We start from the raw sequence: 12,555 nt of genomic DNA, 5'->3' as shown, positions 1-12,555 counted from the left end.
ACAGGCGAAAAGGTAATCCCAATAAATGGTGGTTGTAATTACGAGTTTCTGAAAACAGGAATTTATCGTATATGTTGTATAATACTGAATGTGTGAAGGAAATACCAAATTCTGGATTGGAAGAGACAAGGGAACTCAAACATATTACTCCGTAGTTTTTAGTTAAGTGGAAAATAAAACTGAAACAGTTTTAGGAAATTAGAAAACCAAAACTGAAATCAGTTTTCAGTTTTTTAAAAACAGAAAACTGAAAATTGGAAATGATGCCGAAAAGGCCCTAAGATTTAAATTGATTGATTTGGTGGGTAATACAATCCTTATCTTGAAACGCTGAAACCATCTTCCAAAGTCCAAACAAACAAGGAATTCAACTTGTCAAACCTCTAAATTGGCCACAAACTGCTACACACTCGTCAAAATACTTTTACCAAACATGGCCAATGAGATTAAGGAATCGCTACCATCCGGCCAACAACAAAATTATAGAACATCAAATCACAACTCCAAGTGCAACAAATGAAAATGGTTTAAACGCTTTGAGAGGTGCAGAAACAACATGATGTGCTAATTGAAAAGATGCCAAAACTCCATGAGCAAATCACATATATGTAGATCCATCGCAAAGGCCCAACAAAATTTTAAAATTAATTCCAATGCAAACGAAAGCTAGGGTAAAAGTATAGCATAGATGATGACTTGAGTGCACAAAGTAGCAGACCATAAAACAAAACTCTACTTGTCTAGAATAAACAAAACCGGGGCAAAAAACTCCTATCATCAGTACTTGACTGGGGCAAGAATTTCTAGCTGAGATCCAAGCTTCTCCTCCACAGCCTTCTCAGCCTTCGCCTTCAATTTGATGAGCTGCTTCTTCCTCTCGTAGACTACCTTTGATCTTTCCTTTCGCTTCTCCTCGAGTTCCTGCAAGTCAAGAAAATGATTAGCTCAAAATTAGGATAAGTTTCTAACAAGGTTCTGCTAGACTACTATATTCTAGTTCAGCAAGTGAGTATTGGACAGGTTCATGTAGTATAGTTTAGATTCATGTAGTAAACCCAGACTTCCCAGTTGATTAATTGGACATATAAATAAACAAGTTCAAAAATCAATTAACTCTTTCACCAAAAAGATGTATATTCAAATAGGATCATATTCACAGATACAGTGGATTTCTAAAATATCTAAGCATAAGCTATAACACATAATCAATTCAGCTTTTTTCATATACGAAGTAGAATTTAATATCTACAGGGTAGGAAACAAAACACATTCACATATTCCACTTATTATGAAGAATATCACGATTATTTAAACAAAGCTCAGCTACAAGTTACTATCTACTACAGAGTACAAACAAAAAACAAGGATATACATACCCTGATGGTGTCGTAATGGTTCCACCCGACTTCCTTGGATAGACGGCCGAGCAAGCAGTACTTGTGGCCCTTTTGAAGCCTCAACACCCTGCATTAACCAAAAAAATTATCACTTATTCCCAATATAATATTATCTGAAACATACATTCTCACATAGAAAACCCACAGGGCAACATAATTAACGATGATCGGAACATCTGGAAAAAAACCCAACTCACTTGAGAGCATCAGGAACAACCACCCTCTTGATTTTGTCGTATGGTGGGGGAACACCCTCGTACACCTTCAACCTTGCTAATGCAGCAGCTCCTCTCTTGGTCTTGTGAGGAATCATACTGCACATAAACATTTCCATAATTAAGGAACCATACTACATAAAAACAGTTAAATTAGTACTTGCTGAAGAATATAAGCACGTAGAAGACTAGTTAAATTATTAATTGTTTATATTTCTTGTAGTAGACGAAGATGAAAGCAAGCAAAAACTTCAAATTTCGAGTTTTTACTCAAACATCCCATCAGCAGTTCGGTACAGCATTTCGATTGAATATTCATTTGATATTATAAATCAACATTCGAGTTTTAATAGTTTCACCGAAACGGCTAAACATTGAATAATGCTTTTTTTAACATATCATACTTCAATTAAAAAGGGGGAAATGACAGTGCAATTCTGAAACACAAATTAGGTGAAAAATCCACAATTTTGATGCATTGCCCTTTAAATTAACTATCTATCACCAAAAAAACAACCAAGGAAAACCTAAAATTAACTAGATCGAAGCATACAAAATCCTAATATCAAAATAAACAGGAAAATATAGAGGAAAGAGAAAGTATACCCTCTAACGGTACGCCAGAAGATCTTTGAAGGGGCGCGGAAATGAATGGGGCCGTGAGAAGGCTTGGTGTTCATCCTCTTGCGGAGAAAGCGAAGATACTTCATCTTCTGCCTAACTAGACCACCGGAAAGAGCGATCTCTTCACAACGAACCACCACAACTCGCTGGCCAGTGAGAAGCTCCTTGGCAACAATGGAGGCTAGACGGCCCAACATATGGTGGCGGGCGTCGACGACTACCCTCTTCGCCATGATTCCTGAACCAGACACCATTTTTACTCTCTGAGTTTTTCTCTCTCCTCTCAGTCGGAAGCAGCGAAAATGTAAAGAGGGCTTTAGGATTTTAGGGTTTGCAAGGTATTTATATGTGGCTGAATATTTAGGGAAAATGAAGGAGGGTTGCTGTGTTGTTTTGGGTTGTGATGGTTGGGCTTTTTAAACCCAACTAGAGTTATAAAAATTATTTTCTTTTTTCTTTTATTGATGAAAGAGTAAACCTAACTGTCTGAAATTATGGTACATGAGTTTGGGCTAAAGTGTAGGCCAGCGAGTACGTAATCTATACTTAACCCCAAGTCATGGCCGTACATCTAAATCTTGGGCTATGGCTGGTGTACGGATCACATGCCCCCATACCCGATCTTGACTCCAAACGACGACCCGAAATCAACCCAGTATCTAAATTGATCTGGATCGAAATCGAATTCGACCTGGAATTGATTTAACCCAGAATAATACGATTCTCGAATCGATCCGTGCCGAAGTAACCCGAACCAAAATAACTGTAAAATTTACATCAACCCAAAATCGATCTAATTCGAAGACCCAAAATCACTTCGAACCGAAAAATTACTCAATTTTATCAATAGTTCAAACTAAATAATTAAATTTTCTAAACTTTTAATATTGTCGTTATTTATTATTATTTATTATTATCAAACCATAAATTTTATTTATAACCATATACTACTATGAATAATCCAACGTTTGGTCCAAAATACTACTCCTGTTATGAAAATAGGGAGAAAGGGAGAGAGAGGAAGAGAGAAACGGACGGTTATAATCTTATTCCCATCAACATAATATGTACACATACGTACATTATTTAGGATAAGGATGTCATGGGTATAATGGGCATCCACAATATATATTTATAACACTCCCCCTTGGATGTCCATTATCTAAAATAATACAATGACCCTTTAATTTACATGAGATGATGCCTCATTAAAAACCTTACTAAGAAAACCCTGCGGGATAAAAACCTAGTGAAGGAAAAGAGTACAACACTCATCATAATACGCTTGGGATGTTGCCTCGTTAAAAACCTTACCACGAAAACTCAATGGGACAAAACTATGGATAAGGGAAAAAGAGTGCAACGCGTATTTTCTCCCCCTGATGAATACATCACTTGAGATCTTCCAATTCAATGAATCTAATATTGTTGATAACTTTTCAAATGTAGCAACATGAAGCTTCTTGAAAATCGATTCTCCACAATTTGAGTTGAATTTTCAAATATTCACTTGTATGCGCTAGGTGAGTAATTATATCACCAAACTTTTGAAAATAATACCTGAAATAAATATATTTTCTTGTACATAATATTACAAAACGTATCCTTAAATATTCGACATATATAAACCTTCTTCTGGAGGTCATAAGTAGTTGTAATCATTAATGTTGATCAAAATTTCTCTAGTCATACTTTCATGACAATATATGACAAATAATAATATCACTGTCCAACTTAGGGTATAATGTAATTTATGGTTCTTCTGAACCATAAAATAAAACTCAATATAAGGACATTACATACTCTTATTTTATAATTTTGAATCAACTCATATTTGTACAAGAATTCTTCCATAAATAAACTAATATGTATATTTCATAATTCTCAAGTACTCAAACTACTGGCTGAGACGACATTTCAAAACCACTCTTCAAGAGTTTAGATAATATTTGATCAATGTTATGACATTCATATGTAAAACTTAAAGGGTTAGATGTTTAAGAACATCATGTATAAGTTCTTCAGGAACTCTTCTTTTTTACATGATTCATAACGCTGTTAAATCGATATTGCATATAAACTTTTGTCACAAATATTAGCCCAATGGAGTAAGAATCTCCTCTTGTAAATTTGAATAAAGTTGCAAATTCGTCTTACCATTCTTTGGATGCATATTCGTATAGGACATCATAATAGTTTTGAAACATATATAACTGGATAAATGAACATCATATCATGATAAAACATAAAACAAACTAAATGTATGATGAATGATGCATTTACCTATTAACTACACATGTATATGAATGTAAGACTCAAATGCAAAACACTGTACAATGTGGACATTTCAAATCCATAACTTGTTGGACTTCAGGTCCATGAGCTCATTTGATCATTATAATGATGTCTACATCGAAATAGACATAGATTTACAATCCCCTATTCAATCCATTATTTCTCGCATATGCATTATATTTCGGTTCCATCATCTACCGGTATCATCAAAATTCTTCAACATATATTTTGCATGTTATTCATCAATGATATCTGAATACTTATTCAATAGGTACCATTCATTTTTTCTCACATGCCATCTATTATAGTTCAGATATCTATACCACTTCAAGGGTATTTCATACACTATATATTAATGTTTTCTTTCTTTTCAATAATATCATCAACTGCATTATCTTGCCCTTTTCATATAAATAAATCTATATCTCATCACTGTGTTGGAACCGTATATATAATCTACACTTCGGGTGTAGAGATTTAAATAAATATTGGCAAGATATATTTCTCAACACTTACTATGTGTAACATCGAGCACTATGACTAACAAATACCTTTATGTCTCTAGACATGTAAAACTTAACATAATTAAGTCATAGATATTTATGTCCAAACATATACAGTTGGCATTTACACTTACTCATATGGGGATCAATATATTATCTTTCAATTTTGCCAACTTATTCTAGCTCGTCTCCCCCTAAGTTGGGAAAATATTTCAATATTACGGGGCATAAAATCTTTCACCAACTAATAATACACTTTTCATCGTGTATTTTAATAAATGTTTCATACGACTTTCGTTCTCTTCTGGAGATTAACATTGATCACGGGGAGTAGATGCACTGTGCAGTTGTATTTTTTTTTTTTCATATTTTCTCATTTCGTGCTGCCGTATGATTGCCCCAATCAAGAGATTTATGATACTTAAATCAATCACAAAACACTTGTAAACTTCTTGGTGATCTTCAAGTCACTTACTATCATTTTTGGTGAACTTCGGGTCACTTACTATCATGGTGAACTTCAAGTCACCTATCATATCATTATACAAGTTTTCAAAGTATTTAATATCTCTTGTATTTATTTTCTCAATCGATTCATTATAACTATTTGATTGAAATACAACTTAACTTCATCATCATGTCTTGCCTTTGAATATATACAACATATGAGGGAATGTCAGCACATAAATTTTTATTTGACAAGAAATTTCAAATTCTCATAATGGTTGTTCTTAAACCCGGATGACCTGAATTATCACATCGTACGTATATAATATCGTATAAATTATTTCATTCGATAACTGCTGGTTATCTTCCCAAAGTGATCACGACAATTATAAAATACTATATTGAACATATTGTGATGTGATATAACGACACAAACTTGTGTCTCATTTGTAATAGCAAGACAATTTAACAAAACTTATGGAAAGATAGCTTATACTCTTATGGAGTATTCATTAAAATTATGGCACATATCAATTTCAATAAACATATTCATCTTTCTTCATCTTTATGATGATATCAATATCATAAACTCATACCCGTGTTCATAAAGAGAGTCAATGATTTATGAACAAAAACTTGTACCACATTTAACATCTATGTATCATTTTAATCCATATTCCATTATTTTGTAAACTTAAAAGCTATCTCCCCCTGATCTTTACATATATTCTATTCTTAACTATTGTGGGAGAAATTGTTCAACCCATTAAATACATCTCTTCTTAATCTATTCTCACTGATGTATAAGGGGCATCCTTAGACTTTAATAACCAGTTATTTCCTTCAGAAGTGGTGATCAAGAAATCATCCACATTTAAATCGTTGTCCAAAACCAATTACTCCAAATTCATAGACAAGATTTGTCATAATAAAAATCACCCAAAATAATACAATGTCTAATTTAAAGCATTTATAATGCTATAAAATCATAAGCTTCACAGCATAAAAACACATTTATTATAGGTAAATTATACCATGATTACAATACATGATTATATAACCACCTTTATCATCACAAAATTACGATTAAACAAAAAAAAATGAGGTAAAGACAACAAAGTTCCAGCAAAATGTAAAAACAACCTGGAAAATAATTCCAAAGGATGTTGAGGTGCTCAAATATATTGACTCTAATTTTAAGAAACCGTCATCAACATATATCGCACTACATTTATAACAAACGAAAATTTAACCATGCACTAAGACTAAATAACATCAAACATGATTAAGAAATTCATGACATATATAATATACATACCTTCCTCATAATTAACCGCCACACATTAAGAATCAAGAATGATATAATAAATATATATAGTATGAGGAGTAAAGTGCAACAAGAAATTAGATATATATAGTATGAGTAGTAAATAAGCAACTAGCATATATACATGAGACATACCGCCAAAAAATCAGAAGTATGTACATAAAGACTACAAAAACATGAGATCAACACTAGATTAATGAAATAGAAAAAAACGGTTAAGTGATAACCATAATTGCAAGTTGAAAAGAGAAGAAAAAAAATGTTAAAATAAAAACAATACAATCATAATCAATTGCAGGCTTGATGCGGCAAACAACATTACCAAAAAAAAATCCAATCAAAACTTAATAATAATCAAGAAGATCAAACTTACTAAGTACATGCACTTGCGACACAATTTGGCAGACTCCATAAATCACAAGCCCCAATTATTAAAACATGTATGGAACTTTCAAAGTATAATATTACCGTGTGTAATTGTGTATATATCAATCAAATTGAAATAATCAAACAATTTAAGTAGACTTACATAATGTAGACAATTCTCTTTGTATTTCGTTTGTAATTCTCGTTGTTATCTTCCGTCGGTTAGCGATGGTGTTGATAACGTGTTATGAAAATAGGGAGAGAGAAGAAGAGAGAAACGGGCGGTTATAATCTTATTCCCATCAACATAATATGTACACATACGTACATTATATAGGATAAGGATGTCATGAGTATAATGGGCATCCACAATATAATATATTTATAACAACTCCCTCATTTTTATTTTTATTTTTATTTTGGAGTCATAATTCTATTTTTGGTAATTTTCACAACCACTCCTCAATTATTTATTATTTTCTATATTAATTGTCAACGAGTCGACACACTTACATGTTTATTATATCAAATTTATCTATGTTTCTTTAATATTTGTGTAGATCAACATGTAACTCCTAAAAAGTATGGAGGGAGTAGTTACTGTACTGAATCATAATAATTTTATATTCAGCACTAAAATAAGTTATTATATTTGTCCATATCTCATGTTTCTCCTAAATCCACCACGAGCCTTTTCTCCCACCTTTCCTCTCCAATCCTTGGTCAAACTTGCGTTGTCTTCTCGGTCATACATTAGTAAAAAGTACTCCCTCCGTCCCAGATTAGTTGTTACACTTACCTTTGTACAAAGTTTTAGGTGATAAGTGATTGTTTGGTTATCAATTGTTATTTTATTGAAAGACGACCAAATCTAAAGCGAAATAATATTATCAAAACTTGAAACTTGAAAAATCTTATCAAACCCGAAAAACTCTATCTAACCTGAAAATAACGATTCCATATGACCCGATCTGATATTGATAGCCAAGAATAAAGAAGGATTTATCAATGGTGAAATTCTGAAACCTGCTATAAAATCAGCACGTTTCCACTTAGGATAGTCCTTGTGATTTATAGCAGGTTTTAAAATTTCACCATAAAATTTTACCTGGTTTCAGAATTTGCGCCATGGACATGGGAGCCATGCAAATTTCGTGCGCCACTTCCATGACCACCATGCAAAGTCCGTGCGCGAGAAATGAATAGTAAAAAAAAAACACTCCATTTTTACCTCCTCCATTGATGCTAGTTCACGAAATTCCGGCGAACCACTTCCACGACTTACACCATTACGTGAGCTCCCCCTCCAGCTTCTTTGATGAATTAAAGTAACGTTGCCAACGACTTTTTCCAGCGAGATTACGAGTTCGGTACCATAATGAGTTAAAGAGAAAAACCAAAAAAAAAAAAATGCTCGCCGGAATTTAAATTTCTGGCTAGTACCGAGTCACCAGACTGGAGGGGGAGGGGGGGTTGAGAGAGAGATGAGGTGAAAAGGGTAAAAAAAAATGAACGGAGGGGATAATTTTTTATAAGGGCAAATTTGTACTTTCATTGTAAATAATAGGGCGATTTTAGCGTGAGCGCAAATAACGATACACTTTTTTTAGTTCATTGATGGGATAAATTTGTTGTAGAAAAATGTGACTTGGAGGAGTAAGAGCACACACAACCTTGACATGTAGCGTGAGTCAAGTGATAATTGACAGGACAAAATGACTACAATGTTGACAGTGTACAAGGGTCAAAATTTTATTAACTTGACTTGGATCGTATATGTGACCCAAGGTCAAGTTCATTAAAATGGATCGTGGGGCCGACTGAAGCGCAACTTATATTTGTTAACTGTTTGCATACGAAGTATTAGGCTAATATTTGCTAAAATAATTTTGTACTGCATGCTGCATGCATGCATATTTATGTTTTTGGGGCTCCCCAGGTGCAACCAGCCTGCCACGCATGCAATTCATCTTATTTTTTTTTTTTTTTAATTTGCATGATAAGTTTATACATGTATGTTTAAGGTTATACCTAATTTTTTTATTTATATGTAATGTTAATTTAAATTCATATTTATTTATTTGTTAAAATTAATAATTGTGTTTGAAGGTGAATTTAAAGTGGAGTATATGTAAAAGTAAAAAAGTAAGTAAGAGAAATAATGACCTTGAGTCAAGATTGTAGAAGAAAAATGTGAGATTTAAGTAAGTGATATGTCAAATTATTGGAAGATGAGGTGGAAGAAGGAGAAAGATGAGAGAAAAATTATTTTTTTATTTAACCGAAGGTCAAAGATGCACATAGTCTAAGAAAATGGTAGAGAAATAGTGGTAAGTTTTTTTTTTTGTTTTTTTTTTTTCATTTATTGAGAGTGGTCGTACAAGATCTAAAATTATGTCAGCCACAACACAAATGTTGTGAATTTGCAAGGGCGTGTGGTTGGTTGATAAGCACATCAATTAAAAAGGGCAACAAAATTCAGGTTCACCTAACCCCTCTAAATAAACCCCATTCAAGATTCAACTTCCTTTGTTCTTTCTTGTTCGGCCCACCAACCAATTTTCAATTCTTTTTCCCCAACTTTCAAATCTCACTAACCCACCCACTATTTTGCTCTTCTCCTTCGAAATCAAAGCTTACCCAGATTGAGCTGAATATTAGTTTTATTCGGATCTGTTTTTCTGGGCAAAAGGGCTGTTTTCTTTTTCACGATTTGTTGAACAAAATCAAATCGAATGGGTAATGAAGGAAAAGTGTTAACTTTGGCCGATGTTTCTGAACACAACTCTTCTAAAGATTGCTGGCTTGTTATCAGTGGAAAGGTTTAATCTCTTTCTCTTCTGTTGATTTAATATCTGAACTTTTAGCTGGTTTTATTGAACTGATCACTTGTTACAATTAGAATTTTCATGGTTTGATTATTTAGTTGATTATTAATTGTGGGTCAGATTTATTTTTCAGCAATCGTATTGAGCTAAGTTATGTGTATTTTCTCTTTTTTATTCAAATATGATGATGTAAAGTTGATCACTTGTTGAAATTTGCATGGTTTGGCTATTTGTTGGATTTTCAAGTTAGGTTTGACTGTTCTGGATAATATGTTAAATGTATGCTAGTGGGTTGAATTTGGAAATTTGATTTGATTTATACTCTTGATATTTATACTCTTGATAAAGGGATCCTGATTCAAAGTTGTTAGAACAATGAGAAATTATGGTATGCTTGTGATTTGCATGCATGTGGTTGGCATTGTGGAGCTGTGGTGGGTATGATTCGATTTCGAATGTGGGGTTATTAGTATTACCTAAATTTAAAAGAACAATGATCAAAGATTTTACTTTCTTTTAGGGCATGCTTGGATTGAGAGTAATGTATTAAAGGGGTAATAAAAGTCAACTAAGGTAATTGAAGGTGATGATGAGGGGATGAAGTGGTGGCAAAGGGAACACGCTAGTGTTGGCAAGAAGAAAATAAAAGGGAAGGGGGAACAAATACCCTCATCATGGGGGGAATAGTTACCCACCATCCCACTAGGGTGATTATTACCCTCATTTGGGGGGTAATTACTTCCCCCCTTCCTCCCTTCTCCTCACAACACCACCACTACCACAACTTCTCATCACAATACCACCACACCACCCTCCTTGCAACCACCTCAATTCACCTTCATTGTCCTTTTATTATGGTGGTTTGACTTTTATTACCCCCATAATCCATTACACCCAATCCAAGCGTGCCCTTATAAACAAAGAAGTATCAGTGGTGAAGTTGGGGGATATGCATCTTTGTTCCTGGATTTTGTCTGATATGAAAGGGCGATGTGTTACCTTATACATCCGGGTGTACCATAGGTTGACATATAGAATACGAATTGTATCAGGGCTATTGTTGTCACTAGCCTTTTTTGAGGCCAAATGATAGTTCAAATGGATAAACTCATCAACTATTTCGTCTAAAGTCACTGAAAAACCTCTTGGTAAATTGTCTGTCTAATTGGTTTTAACTTTCACTAACCTATCACATTCCTCTTGTTGGTTTGATAAATGCTGGTGTAGAAATTGTTACAAAATGTTGAATGTGGAAGTTCTTTAAAAGGAGTAATGAATGGTTTTAACGAGAGATCAAAGCCAGCATCTCGGGGAAATAGTTGAGAGTCTTGAGATCATCCTTGGGTTGTTTGAACTGTTAACGGAGGCTTGGTTTAGTTTAATCATTTCAGATTTTCTTCCCTTTTTGTTGACTTTTGGAGGTCTATTTTATTGGCCGTTGGAAGAAGGCATAAGGTGTGCCGGGCATGCATTACTGAATTACATTTGACTTAGGAGTCGCTTGACAATGGGGTATCTATGGGGTATCTATGTCTAACATGTAACAGATGATTTCTTTACCCTTTGGCATCGACTGTTTTTTATTTGATGTATCTAAGGTTTTAACATATGCTATAACAGGTATATGACGTGACCAAGTTTTTGGAAGACCATCCTGGTGGCGATGAGGTGCTGTTGTCTGCCACAGGTAGTAAAGTGTCACTTTATGCACAATTATTATGAACCCAACTTTTTTTAAATCAAACTTTGATTTGAGGGGGTTGATTTCCTTGTAAGATGTCTGAATGTTGGAACTGAAAGCAAATCAGAGTGTAAGATGCTCTTATTCAACTTGTATAAGGACATTAGGAGTATTACGTTAATCAGAGTGAAAATTTGATCGGCATCAAAGCCACAAGTTAATACTTTTATAACCGTTGCATCATTATGTTGTAGCTTCTGACTGCTAATACAGATCATAACTATGGATTAATGGTATATGCAGGAAAAGATGCAACGGATGATTTTGAGGATGTGGGTCACAGCAGCACTGCTAGAGCTATGATGGACGAGATGTACGTTGGTGACATTGATACTGCTACTATCCCATCCAAGGTTAAATACACACCACCAAAACAACCACAGTACAACCACGACAAGACTCCAGAGTTCGTAATCAAGATCCTTCAGTTCCTAGTCCCCCTCTTAATTTTGGGTTTCGCTGTTGCCATGCGCTATTACACCAAGCAATCATCCGAATAAACTATAAGGCGTACTCCTTCTGAGAAAACAAAGATGATCTTCTATAAGAAAGTAGTATATATGGATAATGGAGCCACTTCCTACCAATTAACAAATGTCTCTTCACAGAGATTAGCAGGATATGTACTTTAATTTCTTCAGCTTCTTATTTTGTGTTTCTCATCTCCTTTCCTTCCCCCCTTTCCCCCAATTTTTCTGTGTGATTTGAAAGTATAAGTAATTTGTATTCCGGAATCTATTACCACACCGTCTGAGCTATAAACTTCAGGTCCTTGGAAACATCAATTTTCTGTCATTGCTTTTTATTAGCAG

The 12,555-nt window shown here is 34.0% G+C and overlaps 2 protein-coding genes across 2 annotated transcripts; one reads left to right on the top strand and one right to left on the bottom strand.

Annotated features, from left to right (window-relative positions):
- Positions 1-577: 577 nt before the first annotated feature.
- LOC110799669 (60S ribosomal protein L13a-4) lies at positions 578-2,618 on the bottom strand. The gene is made up of 4 exons (XM_022004953.2): positions 2,219-2,618; positions 1,595-1,711; positions 1,377-1,464; positions 578-921 (listed from the first exon to the last, which is right to left on the bottom strand). The coding sequence occupies exons 1-4, from the start codon at positions 2,488-2,490 to the stop codon at positions 778-780; spliced, it is 621 nt and encodes a 206-aa protein (XP_021860645.1). The 5' UTR covers positions 2,491-2,618; the 3' UTR covers positions 578-777.
- Positions 2,619-9,662: 7,044 nt separating this feature from the next.
- LOC110799672 (cytochrome b5) lies at positions 9,663-12,528 on the top strand. The gene is made up of 3 exons (XM_022004955.2): positions 9,663-9,996; positions 11,623-11,689; positions 11,987-12,528. Exons 1-3 carry the CDS (start codon positions 9,910-9,912, stop codon positions 12,241-12,243), a joined length of 411 nt encoding a protein of 136 aa, XP_021860647.1. The 5' UTR covers positions 9,663-9,909; the 3' UTR covers positions 12,244-12,528.
- The last annotated feature ends 27 nt before the right edge of the window (positions 12,529-12,555 follow it).

This window comes from Spinacia oleracea, chromosome 6 (assembly GCF_020520425.1).
Source record: "Spinacia oleracea cultivar Varoflay chromosome 6, BTI_SOV_V1, whole genome shotgun sequence".
Classification (NCBI taxonomy): Eukaryota; Viridiplantae; Streptophyta; class Magnoliopsida; order Caryophyllales; family Amaranthaceae; genus Spinacia; species Spinacia oleracea.
This window is presented reverse-complemented; position numbering and strand designations above follow the sequence as displayed.